Below are 25,798 nucleotides of genomic sequence, written 5' to 3' on the forward strand. Positions count from 1 at the left end.
AGCGCTTGGAAGCTCAGGAGTGTGGAGCATGAAGTGTATCCAGGAGGGACAGAGGAGCAGTGGGCACTTGACTCGTGGGAGATGGGGGTCTCGTGGCAGCCTCATCCACAGCCCCAAAGCTGCTGGGTAAGGAGAGGAGGCTGAGGGAGCTGCTGGGGCGAGACTGTGGAAGGCAAGTCCAGGACTGCAGAACTGAGAGTAGTCTGAAGTGAACAGAAAGCCGGAGACCAGTGAGAACCAGGAGAGCTCCCGCCGTGCTGCCGCTTCGCTTTCCTCTGTACGCTCGGGGCAGGCTGTGACAAACAGTGACACGTGTTTTTGGGTTTCTTTAAAGTTCAAATCGAGGACGCCCGCACAGTGACCGTGCCCAAAGGACTCAGGCCCCATCACTGCCAGCATCAGCACCAGTCTTTGTGCCTGTGCCTCCACCTCCCTTGTATCCTCCACCACCCCATGCACTTCCTCTTCCTCCGGGGGTACCACCACCACAGTTTCCTCCTCAGTTTCCACCTGGGCAGCCTCCATCCGCTGGGTACACTGTCCCCCCTCCCGGATATCCCCCAGCTCCTGCAAACATGTCATCAGCTTGGGTCCCAACAGCAGTGCCAGCGGCTCATTCAAACACCATCCCAACGACACAAGCACCTCCTCTCTCTAGGGAGGAGTTTTACAGAGAGCAGCGGAGGCTTAAAGAGGAGTAAGTATTCGGCTCGCTAACATTGCCTTGTTTTCATGTCTGTCAGGGGAGCGTGTTGGACTGCAGTTACACTAAAGTGCATCTGACCTAAGAAAAAGTGACATAGTGTTTCTTCCAATATATTTTTCATTGCAGATGGTAAATATGCAAAGCTAAACCAAGACAAATGTAATTCTAAAACTTTTCCTAAAATTTGTAGGAACTGTTTTTGCTTAAATAGGATGTTCACCTTTTGCATTGCATGCAGTAAACATTTTCTCATATTGGCCGTGTTTTGTTTCTTGATGTCTTTTGTAATAAAGGTCAAACTATAATTGTAATAAAGGTCAAACTTATTTTAACAGGGAAAAGAAAAAGTCCAAACTTGATGAGTTTACAAATGATTTTGCTAAGGAATTGATGGAATATAAAAAGATTCAAAAGGAGCGTAGGCGTTCGTTTTCCAGGTAACTGCTTTACATGTCCGTAATGGAGAAGCAGATTGTCTAGAGGAATCAGGGGGAGTTCCACTCCACCTCCCTGTCGTTAGATGGATTGGATGATTAAAGAATGAGCAGTGACAGGAGTGTCATACGCAGTTATTGGCTCCAGTGTGGCAGAGATCGCAGGTGACTGAGTTAGCATTGGGCAGCAGGCACTGAGGAGTGTTGAAGGTTCTCTCTGTCTGAGGTGTCTGCAGTGACATCCTTCACTGCCTGAGAGCCCTGAGGAGGCCGGGGATGGAATAGCTGTAAGGGCTGTATTTTTTGTGTCTCCCTGTCTTGATTGTAACCGGCCCCTCCAAGCACTTTGGAGGAGATAGGTGAGAGAAATCATCCTCATTTCCGCTTTTGTCTGTCTCGTGTGGATACACGAGAGATTTGAACCTGGACTGCAAACTGGGGGCTTTCACTAGTAGTTTGTTGACATTAAAAGCTCAGACTTGTTTGTAAAGAAATCTGAAATTGGTGAGGGACTTGGAGAGGATGAATGATGCTAATGAACATACGCAGAATCATGTGAAATGGTTCTTTAAAAAATAGCGAAAGAAAAACTTGTGAAGGAAAACCTGAGAGTAGCTGCTGTTTTCTGTCCCCAGAAGTCCCTCGGACAAGAGTCCGAGTAGCTGTTTGCACTGATGTCAGGAGCTGTGCCAGAGTCATGGCACTGGGGCATTGACTAGAGGCTGAGGTTAGAAGCTTTTAGATAGGATTTTTCTTGCAATGTGGTCACTCGCCTTGGTTAGAGCTGGAGGCATGTGCAGGATTTTGCTGGCACACCTGACAATGTGGATTCCACAGGCCTGTCTATACCCTTGCAGTACCAGGATTGTGCATCCTGTCCAAATTCCCAGAAAAGGGTGAACTTAACTAGACTGAGCTGTTGTTTTAACATTGGGCTTTGCTGTCTTCAGGATAAGTGGTGGTTTCTCGATGTTTGGTTCTGCACTGTAGCCACTCAGACTAGCTCTTTTTGCATCTTGCTGCAACAAAAATGATTTGCACTGCATGTGGTTGCCAAGTAGTGACAAATGTGTGTGTTCCCGTACCAGTAGAGGCCAGTGTAACCACCTGAAATCCATCCGTAGCTCTGGTAGCTCATGTGATAGAGTGAGTGGAAGTAGACTGACCCTTCTGTGTGTTCTGACACTAACAAAGCAGCAGCTGTTCTGTCTTGTGAGCAGAAACTTTTACATGTTATCAAGTTCTTCAATTTGCAGTAGCTTTATGTCAGCAGCTGAAAGAAGCTTTGACATAAGCATGTGGAGAGGAAAGAAAAAAATAAGTGTGGGAGGAAAAGAATTGGGGAGAATGACTGTTTGGAATTAACTTCTTTTTTTTTTTTCTTTTTTTGTGTTGTGTTTTTTTAAGGTCCAAGTCTCCCTATAGTGCTTCATCTTACTCTAGAAGCTCGTACACCTACTCGAAGTCCCGCTCAGGTTCCTCCCGCTCTCGCTCCTACTCGCGCTCCTTTAGCCGTTCCCATTCCCGTTCCTACTCGCGGTCGCCGCCGTATCAGAGAAGAGGCAAAGGGAAGAGCCGGAACTACCGCTCCAGGTCCCGGTCCCACGGGTACCACCGCTCGCGGTCACGCTCCCCCCCGTACCGGCGATACCACTCCCGCTCCCGCTCTCCGGTGTTCAGGGGCCAGTCTCCCACCAAACGGACTGTCCCGCAGGGGGACGCGGAGCGGGAGTACTTCAACCGCTACCGAGAAGTCCCCCCGTACGACATGAAGGCTTACTATGGTCGCTCTGTGGACTTCCGAGACCCGTTTGAGAAGGAGAGATACAGAGAGTGGGAGAGGAACTACAGAGAGTGGTATGAGAAGTTCTACAAGGGCTATGCCGTGGGCGCTCAGCCACGGCCTCCAGTGAACAGAGAGAACTTCTCTCCAGAAAGGTTTGGCCCACCTGGGACCAGACGAGAGAATTCACCGTATGCTCGGGGACGGAGGGAGGAGTATGCTGCTGGGCAGAGCCACAGAAATCGTAATATTGCTGGAAACTACCCTGAAAAGCCTGGGAGAGAGAGCCATGGCATCAAAGATCCTACAAAATCGAAAGAGAAGGAGGTGGAAAATCCACTGGGAGATGGCAAAGGCAATAAACATAAAAAACACCGAAAGAGAAGAAAAGGGGATGAGAATGAAGGATTTCCCGATGCTGAGCTGTTAGAAGGGGCGAGAAAACCAAGAGAGCCAGTTCCTACAGAAGATGCTAAAACAGACTCTCTGTTCATGCTGCCGAGCAGGGATGATGCCACCCCTGTGAGGGATGAGCCCATGGAAGCGGATTCTATTGCTTTCAAACCAGTGTCTGAAAAGGAGAAAAAAGAGAAGGATAAGCCAAAAGCAAAGATTGAGAAGACAAAGCGGAAAGTAGAAGTGGCGGCTGCTCCGAAGAAAGACAACGTGGTGAAACCAGCTAAAGCTTCCCAGGAGAAGGTGGACCCCGATCGCGAAAAATCACCTCGAACAGAACCGCCCGTGAAAAAACTGAAGGAGGAGCTGCCAAAGACAGACAGTGTTAAAACCTCTTCATCTCAGAAAGATGAGAAAGCTCTCGGTACCCCACGGAAGGTTCACCCCAAAGTGGCAAAGGATCACCCAGAAACCAGACCAGCCAAGGAGGAGAAGGCAAAGAAAGAGCATCCAAAAGAAGCCAAGTCAGACAAGCCCTCCAGCAAGGAGGACAAGTCAAAAAAACCTGCTGAGAAGAGCAAAACTTCCGATGCCAAAACTGAGAAAAGAAAAAGAAAAGCAGAGGAAAAGGTTGATAAAGAACACGAAGCCGCTTCCGCAAAAGCCTCTAAACCCGAAACTGCAGAATCGAAAACATCACCCAAAGGGAAGGGTGAGCCTGAGGGGGAGAAAGGAGAGCGAACACCAGAGAAGGATAAAGCTGCTTTTCTTAACAACCCCTCCAAAAAGATTAAACTTAACCGAGAAACTGGAAAAAAGATTGTGAGTGGAGAAAATGTACCACCTGGAAAAGAAGCTGCGGAGAAACCTGAGCCCAGCAGCAGCAAAGTTAAGCCAGAAAAGGCAAAGGGAAAAGCGAGAAGGAAGGTGACAACAGCTGATGGAGCGAGCTCAACTCTTGTAGATTACACCAGGTACCTCAGCAGTGCCTTTGCTTTGCTTTCTTTCCTACTCCCTCCCTCCAGAAAAAGGTATAGAATTCTTTATGGTGTCTAATGAAAGAAACAGCTAAATCCATGCTAAACAAGGGATCTTCCCTGTGAAACTGTACTCGGGTCAAACTCACATGTTATCAAGGAAAACAAGCAGTTTGTACTGCGCAGGAAGCCAGTAGGGTTAGTTCATTGGTGATGCAAACTCAAAACAGTTAATACATTTGGTGGAGACTTAAGATAGCGTCTTGGGTTTTAAAATGTCTGTTTTTCTAAGGAAGAACACTGGGACATGAGGATAAAACTTTGACTGTCCATACCTCTGCATAATTTCTTGCTTTCATGTGGAAACAAGAATGGATATCTAATTTATCTGCCATTAGGAGAAATAGGACATGATGGAATTACCAGATCAGACAGTCCCCAATCTGATAATCTTGTGTCTTTGTTAATTGAATATATAGTAGCAAGATACGAAATTAATTGATTGCTCGTAATCTCAGCTAGTGGACTCAACCTTTCTCTTGCCTCTTCCCTTAATTGAACATCTTCAGGAAAAATGATGAGAATTTAGAATTGAAACATGAGCCAGTTTATAAAATGTTCGCAAAGCTGGCTGTATGTGCATCCTGTTACTAATGTCCATGTTTTTCCTCCCAGCACGAGTTCTACTGGGGGAAGCCCCGTCAGGAAGCCCGAGGAGAAGCCAGACACCAAACGAACTGTCATTAAGACCCTGGAGGAGTATAACAACGACATAACAGCCCCTGCTGAGGATGTCATTATCATGATCCAGGTCCCTCAGTCCAAGTGGGATAAAGATGACTTCGAATCTGAAGAGGAAGACATCAAAACCACCCCCCAGGTGCCCCCAGCTGTAGGAAAACCCACCAGTGTTATCAAACCCGTGAGTGCGAAGACACCAAACCCCCTCAAACACACTGAAAAGGAGATGGAGCCTCTGGAGAAAACACAGAAAGCTGTGAAAGAGGCCAGTTATGAAAGCGCCCAGCATGATGCCAAGAGTTCCAAAAGTTCCGTGTCGAGTGAAAAAGGCAAAACCAAAGACCGGGATCATTCTTTGTCAGACAAGGACACTTCTGAGAAGAGGAAGAGCAGTGTTCAGCCAGAAAAAGAGCACTCAGAACGTGTGGCTGAACAAGGAAATGGAAAAACCATTTCTCAGTCTTCCAAAGATGGCAGATGTTCGGAGAAACACGACAGTGGCCGTGGCTCAGCTGTGAAGGACTTCACTCCCAACCGGGACAAGAAGTCTGACCACGATGGCAGCAGGGAACATTCGAGTTCCAAGCGCAGGGATGAGAAGAGCGAATCAGCACGGAGGAAAGACTCCCCGTCCCGAACCAGAGACTCCACAGCAGCGCAGAAGAGCAAACCGAGGGAGGAGCGCGTGGAGCCCCCCAAGAAGGGCCCCGTGGAGCCCAAGCGCAGCAGCTACAGCCCCCCCCGGGAGCGCAAGCCCGCGGAGCACAAAGCTGTGCACGACTCCAAACGGCCCGAGGAACACAAACCGCCGGAGAAAAACCCCGGCAAGGAGAAGGAGAAAGAGAAGCATGTACCAGAAGTCAAGAGCAATAAGGAGAAAGAGCCAGGTGGGAATAAACCACCCGTGAAACAGGAATCGCCGGAAGCGAAGCCGGAGAAGGAGGCGGTGGCGGGGCAGGGCACGGCGGGCGCGGTGAAGCCGAAGCCCCCGGTGAGCAGCAGCAGCAGCGCCGCCCGCCTCTCATCTGACCTCACCCGTGAGACCGACGAGGCCGCCTTTGTGCCTGACTACAACGAGAGCGACAGCGAGAGCAACGTGTCTGCCAAGGAGGAGGAGGCTGCGGGGAAAACGCCGAAAGAAGCGAAAGAAAAGGCTGTGGAGAAGGCGAAAGAGGAAGCAGCAGCCCCGGCTCCACCCGAGCAGCCGGAGGCCGGCAGGAGCCAGAGCCAGAGCAGCCCCAGCGTGAGCCGCAGCCGCAGCCACAGCCCCTCCGAGAGCCAGACCCGGAGCCACAGCAGCAGTGCCAGCTCAGGGGAGAGTCAGGACAGCAAGAAAAAGAAAAAGAAGAAAGAGAAGAAGAAGCACAAGAAGCACAAGAAACATAAGAAGCATAAGAAACACATGGGAAATGAACCAGAATTGGAAAAGAGCCAAAAACACAAACACAAGAAGAAAAAATCGAAGAAGAGCAAAGATAAAGAGAAAGACGACCAAAAAGTGAAATCTGTCACGACATAAACCGACAGATAATGAAAAAATGACTTAATTCCTAAGTCATCTGTATTAATTTTGTTAAAATGTAAACGACTTCAAGCGTTGTAAATAATGACATGAAAGACCCTGTGCTGCACTTAAAATATTGCTGCTTGATTATTTGATTTTTACATCAGAGCTTTATAAAAGTGAACATTTTGTACAGAATTGTGAGTTGTGACCATGTAACATGAAAGGTTTTCCTGGGGCATCTTCTTTTTAACCACCATTAATTAGTTTGGGTGGAGTTTACTGTACTGTGAAGAATTTCACATTTGGGTTTTTTTTAATTGCCTGGCAGAAGCAGCTGGTACCAGTTACCAAATACCGGCAGATGAATTTGCAGAATCCATTACAGCCCTGTTATGTCACCTTTTGATTACAATAAAGAAGTTTTCAGTAAATGACCCAATGTGGTGAGATTTCCAGTGAGAGCTGAACACAAGCAAGGAACATCCCAACCCTTCCCATCCCTGGGAGTGTCCAAGGCCAGGTTGGATGGGGTTTGATCGAGTGGAAGGATTCTAACAGTAGTGCCAGAGAAAAAGCTTGCTGGGAGCTAATGTGTGAGAAAACTTATCAAGGGCGGTAATTTTGGAAAGACTGGTGGGACCTTAAATGTCCTGCCCTGGTGGAGGCTGGGGAGGTGTGCTGCATCCATGTGCCAAGGAGCCAGGAGTTTGTGGGGTGGAAGGTAGGCTGTGACCCCAAAACTGCAGTCCCTCTTACAGCTGGCACTGACTGCTTGAGGTAACGTTGCACGCAAAGCTGTTGTGTGGATGCCTTGTTCTGGTTTGTTCAGAAAGCTGTTGTCCTTTGGGGTTGGAACTGGATGTTCTTCTAGGTCCCTTCCAGCCCAAACCATTCCAGGATTTGCCAGCAAACATTTGCACACAGGGGTTAAGCTCCCTGTAATTGTATTTTCTCTCCTGAGAGGTAAAATAGGTGTTTGTGTGTTAACCAGAACTTTTTGGATACCGTGGTGGCACCTGACAGGCCTGACTCCTCTGTGCCATGTGGGGATCAGAAGGGGTTTGACAGGACAGGAAAGCCTGGAAAGACAGGATCCTGCTGTGAGCAGTGGCAGGATCGCTAGAAAATGGAAATTGAATTAGCTGGGTAATTTTAAGATACAATTTTAAGGAAGAGGGGCAGTGGGTGGTGTGGCTCAGCTGGGCGGGGAATGGGTGTCATTAAGGGCACGACATCCCAGTGACGGCCCTTGGCCACAGGATTTGCCCCGGAGTTTGGTGTGGAAGTGCTGGGTGTGGAAGCAGCATTTCCTGCTGGCAGGAAGTGTCACCGGGCAGAGGTGCCATCCTGGGGCAAGCGGCACAGAAATGGTGAAATGGGGACATTGATCCTGGTTCTCCCTGGGGGCGACTGTCACCTCGGGCATCCCGGGCCAGGGATGGAGCATCCTGAAAGGTAAAAGGAGAGCACGCCAGGACCCCGCTGGATATCACCCCCGGGACTTTGTGCCTTTCCATGTCAGGCATTCCAGGTGTATTGCAGGTGTTTTCTACCTAAGGAAAAGCAGGTTTTCAGTTCAGCTGCTCCCATTTTTGCTTCCCAGAACCCAAAAGCACGGGTGGGTGATGGTGTTAGAAGTGCTGAGCTGGGGTTCATGTGGGGTAGGGAACTGGAGTCACCCATGGGAGCACCAGTCCTGTTGGTGGAGCATGGAGAGAGCAGCCCCAGAGTTTCCCTTGGCACAGTCTGTGCTGGGGGGGGGATGAGGCTGGAAAACAGGATTGATTTTGCACTTCTCTGTGCACATGTTTTGGGCTAATGAAACTGAAAATTTGGGAATCGGGACGGGATTCTCACTTGAGCTGGCATATGTTAAGTGCTTTATTGCTGAGATTCAAATTGGTGAGTAAACTTCCACTGAAGTCAAATTTTGAACTTTTTTTTTTAAATAGCTCCATAAACCCAAGCAAAATAGTGTATTTTTATATAACTTTGTGCTGGAAGCCGTTGTCAAAGTCTGTCCTAATGCCCAGTTCAAGCTGTTGAGGTGTTGGAAAGGTTTTGTGGTGTCAACTGTGCTCTGCCTCAGCCTGGAGCTGCCGGTGTTTGCCTGAGGACAGCAGGCAGAGTAGTTTTCTTGGGTGTAAATGTCTTTCCTTTGGCCTCCCTGGTGTATAATTTCAGAGTCAATTTCAATTAAAAGTGAAATGTTTTGATGATTCCCAGCCTTATTTTAATTCCCCTCTGTGTAGAATGTGCTGTAAATTGATAAAGCTTAAAATCAGGGACTGCAAAGGCAGCTGCCACATCCAGAGGGGCACCAGGTTATAAATAATGGGCTTGCTTTGTCCAAAATCTGCCTTTGGGGCTGCTTTTGCTCAAGATTTGGTGACTCTCCAGGCATTTATGTGTAGCCCATGCTGGGGGTTACACCATGTCCCCAGTGTCCCGGCCTGCTGGCAGCGCGGGTGCCCTGGTAGATGGTCACACTCTGTGGTGGATGGTGGCACCTTTCTGGACCTGTCACAGCTGTGTTAGTGCCCACAACAGTGGAATAACAGCTACTTGTGTCATGCCAGGCTCCTCTGGGCAGCAGTGGCACTGGGAGAGGTTTGGAGGAGGCGGAAGGTGCTGTGTGGAGGACGGGGTGCCTGGCAGGGCTCCAGGGGACGCCTGGCACGGTGCTGCCCTGCTGATGTCAGCACCGGGCATGAGGGGAACGCACTCGCTGCTGAGCCCCTGGCCCGGTGAGGGCTTCACTCACAAAGCCCTAATCCAGTGCCAGTCCCGTGCCAGGCTGCTGGCAGAGCCCGCCCCAGCAGGTGCCTCCAAACGGGCTCTCCTCCTCCTCCTCCTCCTCCTCCTCCATAGAAATGCTCCTGGAACTTTGGCCAACGCCCGTGCCTTGGAGAGGTAAGTGAAAGTTGAATAATTGGCAATGCTGCACTGAGGGCTGGAATTCCTCTGCTTTCATTTCTGTCAGCTCTGCTCTCGTGTGTCCCAGGCTGGGGCAGTGAGAGGCAGATGGGGCAGCTCCGGCCAGGCACCCCCCAACCCATCACCCCTGGGACGAGGCTTTGCAGGCGTTTGTCCATCCCCTGTCTCTGTGTGTGTGTGTGTGTGTGTGTGTGTGTCTGCACACACTGGGTTTCTGTTGCCCTTTTGTGAGTGAAATGGCTGTTTGGTAGCAGCGAGCAAGGGCTCCTTGCCAAGTTGCCTAATTAAGATTAAGCATATGCAGATTCGCTTGTTTTCAGCTAATGACAGCTGCAAACAGTTATTTGTCGGGCTCACTGGCTCTGGGGTGGTGACAGGAGGCCAGCAAGGACTCTCTCATCTGGCACCGTGGCCGTGAGCAGCATCGGCCTCCTGGGGCTGCTGGGACTCAGCCCTTGGTGCTCCCCAAGGGATTGAGCAGGTCAGCCCTGCCCAGGGCCTGTTGGGGCTCATCCCATGGCCCCAGTGCTCCCCAAGGGACCGCACAGGTCAGCCCTGCCCTGGCGTCCTTGGCATGGCCCCCAGCTCCTTGAGTTGGGAGCTGCCAGAGGGGGGATTGTTTTGGTTTGGTTTGTTTTCAGAGTTGCCAGCAGCACAGACATTGTGATGTTTTCACAGGAAAACAAATAGAGATGTGTGCAAACGTGGGTGACGTTTGTGGTTCCCCAGCCAGCAGCCTTCAGCCCTGCTCTGCCAGATGAGAACCAAAGCAGAAATGGAGGCGGGAACTCCCTGCCTGCAGCCCTGCCCCAAGGGCACCTGGCAGCTCTCCAGATTCCTGGGCTTCCTAAGGATGCTCTCAAAAAGAGCATGGTTTCACTGGTTTTGTCATTATTGTGATTTTGCTGATGGAAGGAGAGCCTTGCCCAGCGCAGGATGCCAGAGCTGATGAAACCCTCTGTGCTGCAGGTGAACACTCTCCACCTTGTTTTAAGGACACAGGGAAATGAGGACATGGGGGGGGAATAGTCACTGTGGAGATATAATTAAGTCCTGTTTGACACACATCCTGCTGGCGAGCCATGCCCTGGGCCTGGGCTGTTCTCGTGTGTCCCCTGCCCCCGCAGCCCCGTGGGGTGGATGCACTGGGCCTGGATTCAAAGGATTTGGGGATCCCTCCCTGGCTGTTTGGCCGAGTCCTGTACATCCCTCCTGGCTGTTTCTAACATGGGCCACAGGGCAGGGCCGGGTGACAGGGGCAGCTCCTGCTCTGCCCCGTGGGCCTGGGGGAGCCCAAAAGCCGTGAGCCAGGGTGGGCTGGGCTGCTCGGCTGCCGGTTCCGTGTCCCTGACTCGAGGACCAGGAGCAAACTGCGCTGGGAAGCTGAGCTGGGAGGAGGCAGAGGCACCCCCAGCCCAGCCCAGCTGCAGCCCCGACCCCGCGGTGCTCCCACGAGTGCCCGTGCCCAGCTGGGGTACCCGGCAGTCGCTGGCCACGTCCCCAGCCCACCGAGTCCCCAGCCCTGAACCGAGCCCATGCTCCTCCCTGCGAGGAGCCGAGTCTCAGACGCTTCTGAGAAAATTTTGGAGCGTTCCTGATTTTAATTGGATTTATTTAATTATTATTTACTTTGAGTGAATAAACTGTTGTGTTTAAATAACACTGTTTTTGCCAAAACGCTGTCAGGGAGAAGCTGCTTTCCCTTTAGGAGCCCTCAAACATGGGCTGCCTTCCAAGCCCCTCGGCGCGGCGGCGGGTGGAGCATCATCGCTCGGAGCATCCTCCTCCCCCGGCCGGGAGCGCGCTCCCTGCCCAGGGACGGCTCCCCCGGCCGCGGGGAGGGGACACGGGAGCTCCGGGCTGTTCCCAAATCCACCTCGAGCAGCGCCTGGGGGGCCTGGCGGGGCTGAAGGTGTCGGCTGTGAGCGTCCTGCAGCCAAGCAGAGCCCCGTTCCTTGGGCGTTTATGAGGTGAAGGGAGAATGGATGGGAAGAGCATCTGGATCATGGGCAGGATGAATGGCTGAGCTTGGAAAAGCAGGGGGAAGAGAGAGGGATGAACTCGAGGGATGGAAGTGGTTGGTGAATACAGACAGCACCAGCCAGCAGTGGTGATGGGTTACAAGCAGACACATCCTCATTCCAAATCCGGATGTGGGGTTGGTGCTCATTTGTTTGGTTTTGTCTCTTTTTTCATTTTTTCTTTTTTAAACCACAGTTAAATCCTATGAAGACAGGCTGGGAGAGCTGGGGGTGTTCATCCTGGAGAAGAGAAGGCTCCAAGGAAACCTCAGAGCCCCTTCCAGTGTCTAAAGGGGCTCCAGGAGAGCTGGAGACGGACTTTGGACAAGGGATGGAGGGACAGGACAAAGGGGAATGGCTTCCCACTGCCAGAGGGCAGGGTTAGATGGGATATTGGGAAGGAATTCTTGGCTGTGAGAGTAGTGAGGGCCTGGCACAGGTTGCCCAGAGAAGCTGTGACTGCCCCATCCCTGGAAGTGTTTAAGGCCAGGTTGGAGCATCCTGGAATCTTGGAGCCTGAGCCCCTGATGGTGCACTAGGTGATGGAACAGACTTTCTTTGGAAGGAAGGGGCTGAGACCAGGCTCGGGGCTGTGGTGGTGCCTCTCCCCCATCCCAGCATGGTTTGGGGGTCCCACCACGGCAGAGCAGCCCCGGGACATGCTGCCCTTTCAGCGTGGGGGGATGGTCTCTGCACCAGCACCAACTTTTCCATCACTTGGTTTCCTTATTTGGTATTTCTTTAATAATTAGTGGCAGATTTTGTACTTATGTTTGCAATTATCTGGATGCCTCTGGGACATGTTCTGCCAGATAATTGAATCTCCTGGTCTGTGACTGCAGGGATGGCTGGGGAGCACGGGCTGGAGCCCGGGAATGCTGTTCTGCCTGTTGGTGTCATGTTAAGACAAATTGGGCTGTTTCATTCTAAAAAACTACTGGAAACAAAGCATTTTGCTTTGCTGTTCTCAGCACAAGCTTTGCTGGAGCCTGTATTGGAGGGGGAAATACATGATTATCAGTAATTAACTGGATGTACATTTTAATTAGACGCAGCGGATCCTCCACGTGCCCAACTCCAAGTGGTGACTGAGGCGGGGTGGGATGGGGACAGTGGGAATGGGGGGTCCTGGACGGACAGACGGACACTGTGTGCAGCCTCGCGGGGGGGCAGGAGAGGGGCCCCCACGCCCCAGTGCTGGTGCTACCAGGGGACCAAGGTCCATGCAGGGCACGTGTCCCCATCCCTCCAGTGAGATCTCAACATTTCACTTCTTCTGTCTTAGCATGTAACACTGGGATGTAAAGTGGCAAGTGAGAGATGGGAAACCTCCACCCCAGAGCTGCTCTCAAGGGTAAGTGCAGAACTGTTTGGCTTCTAAACCTTTCTTAAACCTTTCTAAGTGAAATCCATTCCATCAGCATTGTTAATTCTTGTAGGGCTTGGGTAGGCAGGGGATCGGAGAATCTCAGACTGGTTTGGGTTGGAAGGGACCCTAAAGTCCATCCAGTCCCACCCCCTGCCATGGACAGGGACACCTTCCACTAGCCCAGGTTGCTCCAAGCCCTGTCCAACCTGGTCTTGGACACCAGGGCAAGAGGGTCCATGTGCCTGAGGTCAGGGGCAGCTGCCCCCCCACCATGAGCCCCTCCAGCTGCCCTGCTGGCTGCAGAGCACAGAGACCCACCATGCTCCAGCCAAGTGTGTCTGTGCTGTGTTTCCATGTAGGTCATGGAGGAATTGACAAATTGTGCCCGGGAAAATGTAGCCAGGGATCTTGAGAGTGGAGGGGAACAGGTAAGAGGTGCTTGAAGTCTGATTTTAAGGTCGATCTCGATCCCACAGGAAGGTGGCCAGGGCAGATGTCCGGCACAAGAAATGGAATGACTTTGGTTTAGGATCCAGCTCTCTCAGGAGTTGCAGTGGCAAGGATCACTCCCATGGTCACCCCTGTGCCAGACCCTCGTGTCACTTCAGAGGGACCCTGGCACAGGGTTAACAGCCCCCTGCTCCCTGCCCAGCCTCCCCCTGCACACCCCCTGCTCCACACTTCGCCCCAACCGCAAAGCAGTAAATTGTTGTTGATCGTGCTCGGTGCTCTGTGAGGCTCTGGATGCTCTGTGAGGCTCTGGATGCAGCGTGGAACTCCTCGGTCTCCAGGGATCTTGTGGCATTTTGCCCAGATGGCACCAGTCTGTGTCTCAAGGACATAACCCGGTGCCAGCGGCTCTGTGCAGGAGTGTCGGAGTGACAGATGAAGCTGGGGCGCTCCTTCGTCTCCACTGGGAGGGAAGAAAAGCTCCAGGAAATGCTGGGAATTGTGCCGGCTGCTCCCTGTCACCTCCTCGGATGAGCCGGCTCCAGCTGCCCAGCTCCCTTGGTGCAGGGGCAGTGCCAGCCGTGTGTGGGAGCCCTGCTCCCAGAGAGGAGAGGCCACGCTCCGGCAGAGCAGGTACGTGAGGTGTCCCCACGGCCCCCACTGTGCCCCTGCTGCTCGCTGTGCCCAGCTCCACTGCCAGCCCCATCCTGGCATCACCTGGTGACGCTGGGGTCGCTGGCACAGGGCCGGGGTGCAGCACAGGACACAAGCTGAGCCCTGGTGCGGGATGGGGCTGGCACAGCTGCTGGGGCTTGGCCAGGGCAGGGGTGCAGGGTGAGCAGAAGCCCCTGGTTTGGGCTGGGTGGTGTCCTGGGCATCCCAGCAGTGTGGGCACTGGGCTGAAACCGGTGCCAGTGCAGGGACTCCCCCTCCATCTGCAGCCCATGCTTAGAGGGAGGCGTGAGCGGCACCCCAGGGACTCCACTCTGGGGGCTCCAGCTTCCCCAGACTGACTTGCCCCACACTGACAGCACCAGATGTGTTAAATCCTGCCCTTCTTGGCCTTCCCGGCACCAAGGAGCCACCCACGGTGAGCTCAGTGGGTGTAGCATGAGGGACAGGAGATGGCAGCACGAGGGACAGTGTGGGGACTTGGAGAAGACCTGGGAAGTGCTTTCCTGCACTTGTGCCATGATCACTGCTGGGCACAGGAGAGGGAGGGAAGGGTGGACCTCATTCCCACCATGGAGTTGTGCCAGCACCCCTGGCCACCAGACCCTCTGAGTTTTCCACCTCTTTTGGCTCCCCAGAGGGGGATGTTGCTGGCATTGATCCTCCACCCCCTCGGCTGAGCTGGTGCCTCTCGCACCAGAGCCCTCACGAGCACGTTCTGGCAGCGGCACCTGCCGAGTTACCCAGGGGACCCTGCACAGGGGTGGGGCACTGGCACAGCCACCGACACACTCCCACACCCCATGCCAGCGGCACCGGTGCCAGGAGTGGGATCTGCAGCCGCCCAGCACCCCACCCAGCACCCCACACCCCACTCCCCGCCACGCACGACCTGATGGAACACGAGCTGAAAATTGGGGCTGTCTCTCTCCCTCCCCCCAGTACGTGGCCAGTGGGGTGTTCCCTCCCCGTGGTTCCTCACAGCCCGGAGCCACAGCCAGCCTTCTCCTGCGGCTCCGTGTGCCGGGAATGCCAATGAAGCTCTGGCTCACCACGCGCCCACACTGCAGCGCACGTCCATCTGGGATGCAGAGCAGCCGATGGATGGGGGAATCCAGGGAATTATGCTGGAACTGTTGCCCAATTAGTTAAACAACTGTGAGCGAGGAGGACTAGCGGGGACCTGTGGCATCCCCACCAGCTCTGGGGCCAGACCCCGATCATCTCTGCAGAGCCAGAGTTTCCAATTTTGCTGCACTGCTGGATTTTCAGAGGGAAGATTTTCCTATTTATTTTCCTCATCCAAACATCCGTGTGCAGGCAGAGCTGGGGTGGAATTCCAGCCCATCAGTGCCCAGCGGGGCCGTGGTTGGTTTGTAACCCCATCCTTGTACCAAACCTCACATCCCTGTGCCCTGCCCGCCCACGCTGGGGCCATCACGACAATCCTGTCCTTGCCAGTAGTGTGAGCAGCTCCTCTGGTCCCACAGGCACTGAGGGAAGGTCGGTCAGGTAGGGAGGGAGGAGATGTTTATTTGTGGAATCACAGAAATGTATGTGCCCTGTTATTTTCTGCTTGAAATTAAGAAAATTTCAAACAGTGCAAAATTCTGCTCTTGATGCAGCAGGAAGGAGCCTTTGGAAGCATCCTGTGCTATTTCTGGCTGCAAAAAAAAATACATATATACACATTTTTAAATATCGCTGTGTGTATGTCAGGGTTCTGTAGGGGTGGCAGGGTGGGTCCCAGCCTGGTGCTCTGTCTGGTGGTGTGGTGGGGACGGGTGGTCGCTCACTGAGCCCCACGTCCCCCCAGTCTGCTGTGACACATTCCAGCTTGCTGGAGCCGCACACACCGACCGGCAGCAGCGGCGTCGGTTTGGTTATTAACAAAGGACGGATTCAGCTGGCGCTGGCGCCGCTCCAAGCGCAGGAGCTGCTGAGGAGCGTGGAGGGTGTATTAAATATTCATCGAAATCTTAGCATTTCATTCCCATCTCTTGCTCTCCCGCCCCCTCCCCGTGAAATTATTTGGTCCTTAAGGATAGAAGCCTGCTTCAAAAATTAATTATTTCATTAACCCCTTTATAAATTAGGTTTTCACAACTAAGTTTTTTAGGGTCGACGCAAAATGGGTCGTGGTGGCACTTCATCAGGTTTGCTCATCACGTGAGCCCTGACCCCGGCACGTGACGGTGCGACCGATGCTCGCAGCAGCATGTGACCCTAAGTGCTACGTGAGCTCAAAAAAAAAAAAAGAAATTTAAATGCAAAAATATCAGCAGGTCTGTCTCCTGCCTTCACCTGCCCAGCGTGGTGGAGCCGTACCTCTCCGTGCCACCGCAGCGCTGCCAAGCCCTGCCCTCCGCTCCGGCGCCACGGCTCCCCATTCGGTGAGTGAACAGACACTTCCAGCAATTAATTGGCGCCGCGCCGGCTCATTATCATGCGGGGCACGAGTGGGCTCTGCCGCGTGCGGCCTCGCGCCGTGGGAGCCACCGGTGGCCCCGGGGCTGTGGCACTGCCGGGGGGGCTCGGGCAGGGTCGGGCGTGAGGGCGGGGTGGGTTTGCCGGCGCGTGTCCCACCTCTGTCCTCCGAGCATCGCCGCGCTCCACAGAGGGCTCCTTGGGGCGGGGGTCAGGGTGCTCTGCGGCACCGGTTCTGCTGCGTTCGTGCCAGGGTTTAACCGTGACATGTCCTGCTTGGGGTGGGTTTGGGGGGCTGGTTTCCCTTCCTTCCTCGTCCGAAGGGCGGTTGGTGCCAGGCGCTCAGCGCCAATGCTGGGTTGCCAGTCCCAAAGTGGCGGCTCCCAGACAATGCAGGTTTTATTTTGGTGCTTGGTCAGTGCATCGGTGCTCCCCAGTGATGTCCCCAGTGATGTCCCCGCTGGGATGGGGCCACCCACTCTCCCCCTCTCACTGTTGTATGGGAACTGGGGCTGCATCCGTAATGCTGAGAGTGCTGGTGCCGGGAAGGGCCAGAGGGAGCCGGCTGTGGGTGTGGGTGCCGTCGGCCACCCATCATTAGGATGCAGGTCCATTGCCATCTCCCTGGAGACCATGGGAATGGAGGCCGGGTGAGTCGTGTCTGGGGCGGTGGCAGCTGTGCTGGGAGAGGGCAGCTGTGTGCCGGGGTGCCGATGAATTACTGCCCTGTGCCGGCTCCGGCCTTTGTTCCCCCATTGTCGGCACAGGAATGGGGGAGCAGGGGAAGCGTGCAGGGAGCCGGGGCACTGGGGCCGATGGCCAACCCTGCATGTCACTCGAGCCCACTGCAGGTTCAACCATCGGTAACAATTTCATATTTTTGTTCTTGAACTAATTATCCACAAAAGCTCCTTGGAGCTGACACGGGTGGGAGCTGCCGTTCGGGTGCGGTGATCCCGTGTTTAACACTCGGGGCATTCCCAGGCCACTGCAGGCCCTTTGTGCAGCTGAAGGGAGCCATATGCTGCAGAGGCATCTCCAAGGATCTTGCAGGGACAAGAGAGAAAGGGATTTCTGAGTGCTGCTGAATGCGGCTGCCAATCACCCACCGTCCAGGCCGGCTGCCTTGTGCAAGCCTGGAATGCGCGGCTCCGGCGAACACGAGCTCATGTTTGGAGTCAGGATTTGCCATCTGGGGGAATGAGCTCCACAAGCTTTTAATTGGCATCAGCGTCTGCCCTGCCCTGTTCTCACGTTTGCTGCCGCTCCCAAGTCCAGCTCCTGTGTAATTCCATCGCAGGGAAGCAGCTTCCGTGGTGGCGCTGCTGGAGGATGATTCTTCCCTGTGCTCATCCAGATTGTCTTTGCCTGGCAGGCGGCTGTCCCTGAACACACCAACCCGTGACCCACCCCCTCACTGCTCCGCTCTCCCACAGCACTTTGCTCACGCCCTGGATTTTTATTGGGTTTAATTGGCTCTGTAATAGTTTCATGGCAGGAATTCTGCTCCCATCGAATTCTGCTCCCATCAAAACCTGCTCCTGTGAATGTTCCCCCACAGTATGAGGGAGGGGACGTGGTGGAAGCCCCTGTGCCAGCTTGGTGTTCCCCCCTGCCATGTGAAGCATGCAGTCCCTTGTAGCACATCCAGCCAGCGTCCCATGGAGTCTCACTGCACCTGGAGCTGCAGGCACAGGTCCTGGCAGGAGTCAGGACACCAGCACCGTGTCTCAGGGGTCAGGGCCAGTCCCGGGTGCAAACCCCCAGCTGTGCACCAGCTGTGCCGGCCGGCAAGTGGGGCAGCCAAATCCCACTGCAGCAACACCTCAGATCGCAAAGCTCAGAGCCCCCCAAGCAGGGGGTTTCCTCTCCTTTCCTCCTCCTCACCCCCATTGCCTTCCTCCCAGCTCTGGGGCCGACAGTGAAATCCCTCTTGCTGGGCCCAGCCCTGCCCTCTGTGCTCCGCTCCTGTTGCTCTGCAGGGATCTCAGGCTCCAGGGCTGCCCCCGGGTGCTTCTCTTCCAGGTTCTATTGATGCTCCCAGCGTGGTTCTTGTCCCAGTCTCTCCTGAGGAGCTGAGAACTGCAGAGCAGTGAAGATACTGATGCAAAGAGAGGGGGCAGCCACCCTCCAGCAGCCAGCTGGGTGCCAGCGCCAAGGACCTTCCCTCGAGACCTTCCTCCGGGACCAGGGACAAGACCTTTCCTCAGAACCTCCCCTGGGACCTTCCTGACTGTCACTCTGCAGTTCTCCCAGGTGCTCCATCCACATGGACCTTGTGCTGCATGTCTCCCATAGCAGTCTCTGCTTCTGAATTTGCTTCAGAGCTGCGGGTGCCATGAACATTAAACCTTCAAACACGAGAGCTGAACCCTGCAGGACACCAGGACTCTGCCAACAGACCTGTCCAGGACCCTGAGTCTCCCACCTCTTGCCAAACCCAGAGCCAAGAGTGCAGGAAGCACCGGAGAGCAGCCCCTCACAGACAGCCTGGGGAGTAAAGAACAAGTTCCTCAGAGGCTGTGAATAATCAGTCGGTAATTAAGGGCTCCAGCAAACAGAGAGTTTGCTGAGTGCAGCCCCGGGGAGGCCAGTGGGGCTGGGCTGGGGTGAGCAGGCCATGTCCCTGCCATGTCCCTGCCACTGTGGCAGGAGTGCAGGAGCCTTTGGGGTGCCAACAGTGGGGGAAGAAATCCACGGGACAGGGAGCCTGCCCCTGGCTCCTGCCTCTGGAAAATGTGCCGTGATGGAGTTCCAGGCTCAGCACAGCCTGTTCAGCTAAAACTGAGTGTCCTCACAGAGATCTTCACCGGCTGCTTCCCGACCTGTCTGCAGTGGACATGGAGAGCAGCTTTTTCCTTCCTTCTTTGCGGCAGCTCCTCATCCGTCGCAGAGGGGACAGCAGCCAGTCCTGGGGACTTTGACCCCGCATGGGACAGAGATGGACGGGATCCCCCGTTGGAGGGACTGTGGCAAGAAGAACAGGGTGAGCTTCCAGGGTCTGCCCAGCACTCCTTGGACTGTGGTTTTATTCCTCCTCCTGCTTCCCTCACCCAAGCAAGCAGGGCTGGGGCACCCACTCCCCCCCAGGCTCCCCAGCAGCCAGCCAGGTTCAGACCCCCTCTCCAGGCATGCCCAGCCACTCTGCTGGGTCTCCAGCCAGCACACAAAGCAGAACTCTCCCTTTTGATTTAATAAATATCTGGAAATGTCATAAAAGACATGATAATAAAATATCAGATGCAGGAAAATGAGTAGCCAAAGGCATTAAAAAAAGGGACAAGAGTAAATGCAGTAGATTAAGACACTAATTCCCATCCCTTGTATGTTCTCCATCTTCCCTGTGTCTTGACAGACAGAAAAATATGCCCCCACTTCCCGGGAAGCACTATCTGCCTCTCGCTGCTGGATTGTCACCACGGGGTGCCCACAGTCGTCAGCCCATTTATCCTCCAGATTCGATGCTTTATCACTTCCAGAGGAGTGGCTGGGCTGGCTCATCCTGCGCTCCCACTGCCAGCATTTGCACTTAAAGGGCACGTCGAGATTCTGATGGTAAAAGCTAAATTTGATTTTGTCTGCTCTGAAGCGTCTTCACAAATTAAAGAGCCAATTTGTGCCTTTGTTTAGGCCATGCAACAAGGCAACAGGAGCAAAGACAAAACCAGAAGGAAAAACAGTCTCAGGGTGTTTGGAGGAGCCGCTGGGTCCAACTATAACTCTGTCACAGTGGGAGCTGGAGGTGGGGGTTTTCTTGCAAATGCAGCTTTGAAGCAAATCAAATGCCAGTAAATTCCCAAGCCCAATGGTACCATGAACACAGGAGTGGGATCAGCGACAGGGTGATGGATGTGTTAATGTTTTAACAGGCCAACCGCCTCATAAATAATTTGCTGTGTTCTGGAGTAACTGACCTGGTCACAGTGGCAATAAAGGACCATCCCCTGGGCTCTGCTCCAGGGCTCCACAATCCTCCCACAGAAAGGCTTAAGTGGCTTCTAACAATGTCTATTTTATATTGTCACAGCCCAGTGCCCTGCTAATGCTGCCAGCCCTGCAACCACCACCACTTGAGCTCCGGGCATATTCCAGTTAAAACCCCCTGAAATTACAACAGAGTGACTGCTGTGGGTGAGCTCTGTGTTTGCTCTGTGGGGAGTGGGACCAGCTTGTGGAACATCCTGGCACAGAGCGTGGCTGGGCGAGGAGGGACAGTGTGCCCAGCCCAGGGAGGGGTGGGGGGTGGCCAGGCTTGGGGGGATTCACAGGAATGCAGCAGGGATGGGGCCGTGGCCACCACTGGCTCTTCTGGGCAGCAGGAGCAGATGGAGCAGAGCCCGTGGTCAGGAGACAGGGCACTCCCAGTGGATTCATGTTGTGTACTGGGTATGCTGCTTCTGTGCTGGGTAGTCCTCTAGTGAACTGGGTTTTCGCCTTGTGTAACAGGTATTCTGCTTGGATACTGGGTATTGGTGCCATTTATCAGGTATTCCTCTTCACTACTGGATATTCCTCTTCTATCCTGGACACTCTAATTGCACACCATGTCCCCCTCTCTGGTGCAGGCACGGAGAGCAGTGTTATCAGGGCAGGGCTGCTGCTGTATTCTTTGGGTTTCTAACCTTTGCCATTGTGGGCTCGGGCCAGTCATGGCATCTGCAGCTCTACCCACAGCCACAGTGTGATGCTTCTCGGTTTCTCTGTGCTGGTGGTTCATCAGTTCCCAGATTCCCCCCGTGTCCCAGCTCCCCAGTGTGGCATCCCCTCGCAGAAGCACCTTCCCTTCACAGCATCCCTTCTCCTCCCTGCCGGGTCTCCTGCACACACATCCTCGTCCCAGCCACCAGAGGCAAGTGTGGCTGCAATGAAGAGTAAATTTAATATCCTTGCCCCTATTTTTGTAAATGAGTGTAACCATCAGCTGCAGAATAAATGACACCTAATTACGGCTGGGGGGAGTTCAGGCAGGAGGGCTTGGCTGGGAGGGGATCACAGGGAAGCTCCAGCACTGATGGAAAATGAACAAGATGCCGGCTGTAGGGAACCATAATTACAGAGGACTGACACACTGTGAGCTGTTTATGGTAATGAAGTGGTGCATCAAATCAAATTAACCTTAGTTATTTAACAGCGAATGCACCGAGGACTTGGCTCGGGAGATGCTAAATCCAAATCCGGAGCTGTGCCCAAGCCAGGGAAGCGGCTCGAGCGCTGCACGGGCGCCGCTTTGATTTAGGATGCGTTCAGTGAGCGGCCGGAGCGCCGGGACGGCGAGGGCGAGCGGGCAGAGCGGCGGCAGGGCCGCTGCCGGCAGCGCACGGAGCCGCGGGGCTGTCGGGGGGTCCCGCTGCCGCCGAGCCCCCCAACATGCGCCCCGTGCCCCGCGCTGCGCCCGCGGCCGCTCCCCGCCGGAGCGGAGCCCAGGCCGGGTCCGTGTCCCGCCCCGGGAGGAGGGAGCGGGGCCGGGGGCTCTCCCTGCGCCCCGCGGCCTCTGGCAGCGGGACGCTCCCCTGCCCGGGGTGCCGGGCACGCCGCCGGCCGCCCCCCGTGCCCGGGCCGAGGATGCGAGCGCTGCTGAGCTCCTGGGAGAGGTTTCATTTCCCGTCTCTCCTCCCCACGAAGGCTGCGGCGCGCGCAGGAGGAGCGTCCCCGTCGGGATCCCTTCGCGCTGACGGGTGAGTAACCTTTCAAATTAACCCAAAGACTCTGCCAAAGATTAATGAGCTTTCGGAACGAGGGTCCCCCCTGTCCGCCGAGCTGTTGCGGCGCTCACGTTCCTCTCTGCCGGAGGAAGGGATTCCTGCCGCGGATTCCCTGACGGAGCCGCCACGAGCTCAGCTGGGGCCGGGGGGCCCTGAGGGCACCGTGGCGAGGGGCAGAGGGGTGAAGACACTTCATGACGGCGGTTCTGTAAATAATGTTAAAGGGCTGTTTGCGTTAGCGGTGTTTCTTCGGATAAAGGGAGGAGGCAGGATGGATGCTGCCGGGCTGTGGCCAGGAATGCCGCCTGGCTCGGGGCAGGGATGCCGCTGTTCTGGGGTCGCTCAGGTGCAGGCAGAGCCAGGTTGGCTTTGCGAGGCAGGAATGGGTGGTGCTGGCAGTGAGGCAGCCGGGCACGGAGCACCGTGGGCAGCTGGCACAGCCCATCGGTTTGTTTTGAATTGGTTTGGATTAGGAAATGTTTGCTCAGTGCCCTGCGTGCCGGCGGGGGCCTCTGGGGAGCCGAGTCTCTCCTCACGGAGAGGATTCCTCTGCAGGACTTCCCACTTGTTGGAGCAGCACCAATTGCATCTCCAGCCAAAGGCTTTCCTCTGTGTGTGTAATTCACGGAGTCTGATGATTTTGGAATACCTGCAGGCAGGTTCATCTTGAACTAAATTTTTGCCAGGAACCTGGTGGTTCCCCTGCCAGTGTGCCAGATCTTACATGGCACATTTACAGTGCTGCCCTGTCACTCCTGTGAGCCTCTAATCCTCAGCCCTGCACTGGTGGCTCCCCTGAGTATAGATGAGAACCCCAGGTGTTATCCCAGTAATTCCTCCCCTAACAATGGCTCCGGGTTCCACTCCGTGGTGGAGGCACTGGATTTTGTGGTTATGAGCTAATTTTGCGTCTTCTCTTCAATAGGAAAATGCCATGTGAGTCTAGAGACTTAATCACTATTGTAGGGGAATAAAGAGTGGATATTTCCTCTAATCCCCTTTAAATGGCCTCAAAATGAGGGCTTGACAAAGATGACTAATGACAGATATGATTAAACTAATTTAGCAGGTGAAGCTTCAGTGGGAGCCCTGAAGCCCAGGTACAGCCTTAGGGTCCAGCAGGAACTCCCCCAGCTCACTCCCACCCCTCCCTGTCCTCACGCTTGAGATAAACAAACTCATTAGCTTTGTTTTGTTTTGATCAGAGGATTCCCTTTCTCTACTGAAAATATTTTTGTCTCTTTCTGCAAACCTTTTCCTTGCTGCTGCCAAATACAATCTCCCTAATGGGATACTAAATTCAGATTCAGTTAATAGCCAGCTGCACCCTCATTTTTCACCCGATCCCTCCTCTCAAAGTGTTCCCACTGAACACACGAGTGTCTCAGAACTGACAACAGTGATGAAATAGAAAGTCAATGGAATGTGCCTGGGGACCTCTGGGAGTGTGTCTGGGCACCTCTCTGAAGAAGATGCCCTCAGCTCTGGGGGTGTGTTGTGCCAGGAATGCTACCAGGCACAGGGATGGGCACCACTCCATGCCCAACCGGGCTCCCTCAGCCCCGCTCCTCTCCTAGTCCCAGAGGTGGCTCTGTTTTGGTGTTCACCCTTCTGGGTGCACACCTGGGCACGGGGCAGGACTCGGTGCCATCGCCGTGGGTGGGTTGGCCTCGGCAGGGATGGCCCGTGTTCTGCAGGACATGGGAATGACATGTACAGGGAACACGTGTGGCAGCAGCGAGGGCTCAGGTGGCACTTGCAGCATCAGTGGCATTCAGCAGCATAAATGTCTCTGACGTGGGGAATAGGATGGACGGGGTGAGCTTTGCTCTCCCCTCTCTCCCTGTGAGCTGGTCACTCTTCCCTTTGATTTAAGGATTGCCCACACTGGTGACCTCCCCGTCACCCATTCCCTGAATCCCTGTGGCAAGCTGCAGCCTGTCCTTGCTGCTGCTCCTGGATAATGACACCAAACCCTCATCTCTCTCACACACCATGAGCAGCACTGGAAGGTGCCCCTTCCAGGACCAAAATATAACAAAACCTGTGCACAAAAAAGGGCAAAACTGGGGGTCCCATGCCTTCCCCACAACAGTGGGAGTGATTAATGGTGTATCAGTGCAGTCCATCTTGCTTTTGTTTAATTATCATTTTTGTATTGTTCATGTCTCCAGAGACCTGACCGGGTGGGAATAGTCTGATGGATTATATATGAAATCCAGGTCAACATGTCCAAGTGTTATTGCCTCATAATTTGCTGCACCACAGAGGCTGATAGAGATGCCTCCTGTTATTAATTATGCCAATATATTTTCCTGAGCAATGTGATTAATCAGGCTGTGTACAGCATGGCCACGGGCCTGTCCTGTGTCTGTGCTCAGGTGGAGGTGGCTGGCTCAGGGAGCAGGCAGCAAAATCTGCACTCGGTCTCAGTCCTTCTCTTCCAGAGCATTCAGGGGAAAATACAATTCCCAACTCTGCACTTTGTGTGCTAGGGAGCCACGAGGCAGGGGGGGCAGAGCAGGGGCTGCCTCTGGTGGGGCAGCTGCTCCAGGGGACAGGCACTGCAGGGGGGACCCTGCGATGCTGCCCAGCACTGCCTGGCCTCGTGTTTAGCCCTGCAGGGGTGGATGACACTTAAATCACAGAGACTTGTCTGCTCTCACTGAACCTCTGAAAAGTGTATCCATGAAGTTTTCCTGTAACCCATTTCATTTTCCTTTACAAGTTCCCAGTGCAGGATCTGTGCTGTGCTGAACACGGTCCTGGCGCCTGCGGGGTCACGGGGGGCTGTACCTGGTCACAGGTCATGTCCTGGTAACTGCTGTCAGTCTGAAGGGTCCCGACAGAACACAGTGTTTGCAGCTTGGCCACAGTGTGAAAAGATTCACGGAAAACCAGTTTTTGACAGAAGTCTCTCCAGCTTGCCAGGCACATTTGCTCAGTGTCGGGGCTTCAGCCTCCCTGGCAGCCCTGACCTCAGGGGAGCCCTGACCACTTAGGCTCCCCACAGTGCCACAGCTGGCACCAGGACCTGGGCAGTCCATGATCCCCAGCTCAGCATCCCCAAACCCTGGCAGAGGTGGAGCTGCTGCCAGAGCTGAGCTCCACCAGCCTTCCCGTGGGGACACGACCCTGTGCCTTGTCCCTGCCCCTGGCTCTCAGAGCTCTGCTCCTGCGCTGCAGTGGAGCTGAACCTTCTCTGTCTTTTGTCTCCATAAAGGTCAGAGAAGAGCCGTCGCCCTTTAAGTGCCAAGCCGAGGTGTCCCACCCTGCAGCGCCAGAAGACTCGGAACAGTAAGGCAGCTGCTCGCCCTCCCCGAATGGTTGCTCCTTGGTTGCATGAACATTGGGCTGACTCCAGCCATTCTCTCCCTCCTCATCACGAGTGTGATTGTGAAGGTTTGTGTCTTCCACACCACCCAGGGCTGGCAGTCACACAAACCAGGGTGCCGGTGACGGGAACAGCCACCTCCTCCCAGTGATGCTCCCAGACCTGGAGCTGCTATTTTCCTGACACCAAGTTATCCTGCAGCAGGAAGGACAGGACACAGGGTGGGGATGAGTCCTGACTTCCCTGGGCCTCAGAACCCCTCTGAGACCATCCAAGAGCCATTCAGGCAGACTGAGGGGCTGGACTGCAGCTCCAGTGACAGGGGGGGCCCTGTGAGCCCCC

At 54.4% G+C, this 25,798-nt stretch overlaps 1 protein-coding gene and 1 long non-coding RNA gene across 8 annotated transcripts in view; both read left to right on the forward strand.

The window, feature by feature from the left end:
• Window positions 1–6,978, forward strand: part of RBBP6 (RB binding protein 6, ubiquitin ligase) — a 29,069-nt gene extending 22,091 nt beyond the window's left edge. For 3 of the 7 annotated variants that reach the window (XM_032703760.1, XM_032703761.1, XM_032703764.1), the window contains 4 exons: window positions 335–697; window positions 1,042–1,143; window positions 2,548–4,293; window positions 4,972–6,978. In XM_032703760.1, coding sequence (XP_032559651.1) covers window positions 335–697; window positions 1,042–1,143; window positions 2,548–4,293; window positions 4,972–6,556 — 3,796 coding nt within the window. In that variant the 3' untranslated portion in view covers window positions 6,557–6,978. The remainder of the gene's footprint in view (window positions 1–334; window positions 698–1,041; window positions 1,144–2,547; window positions 4,294–4,971) is intronic. The other 4 variants (XM_032703762.1, XM_032703766.1, XM_032703763.1 and 1 more) reach the window with 3 other exon arrangements.
• Window positions 6,979–22,038: 15,060 nt separating this feature from the next.
• On the forward strand, window positions 22,039–25,504 carry LOC116794727. Its single transcript, XR_004359870.1, has 2 exons — window positions 22,039–22,095; window positions 25,346–25,504. It is a non-coding gene; the product is annotated as an uncharacterized LOC116794727 (long non-coding RNA).
• Window positions 25,505–25,798: the final 294 nt, after the last annotated feature.

Source organism: Chiroxiphia lanceolata, chromosome 16 (genome assembly GCF_009829145.1).
Source record: "Chiroxiphia lanceolata isolate bChiLan1 chromosome 16, bChiLan1.pri, whole genome shotgun sequence".
Lineage (NCBI taxonomy): Eukaryota > Metazoa > Chordata > Aves > Passeriformes > Pipridae > Chiroxiphia > Chiroxiphia lanceolata.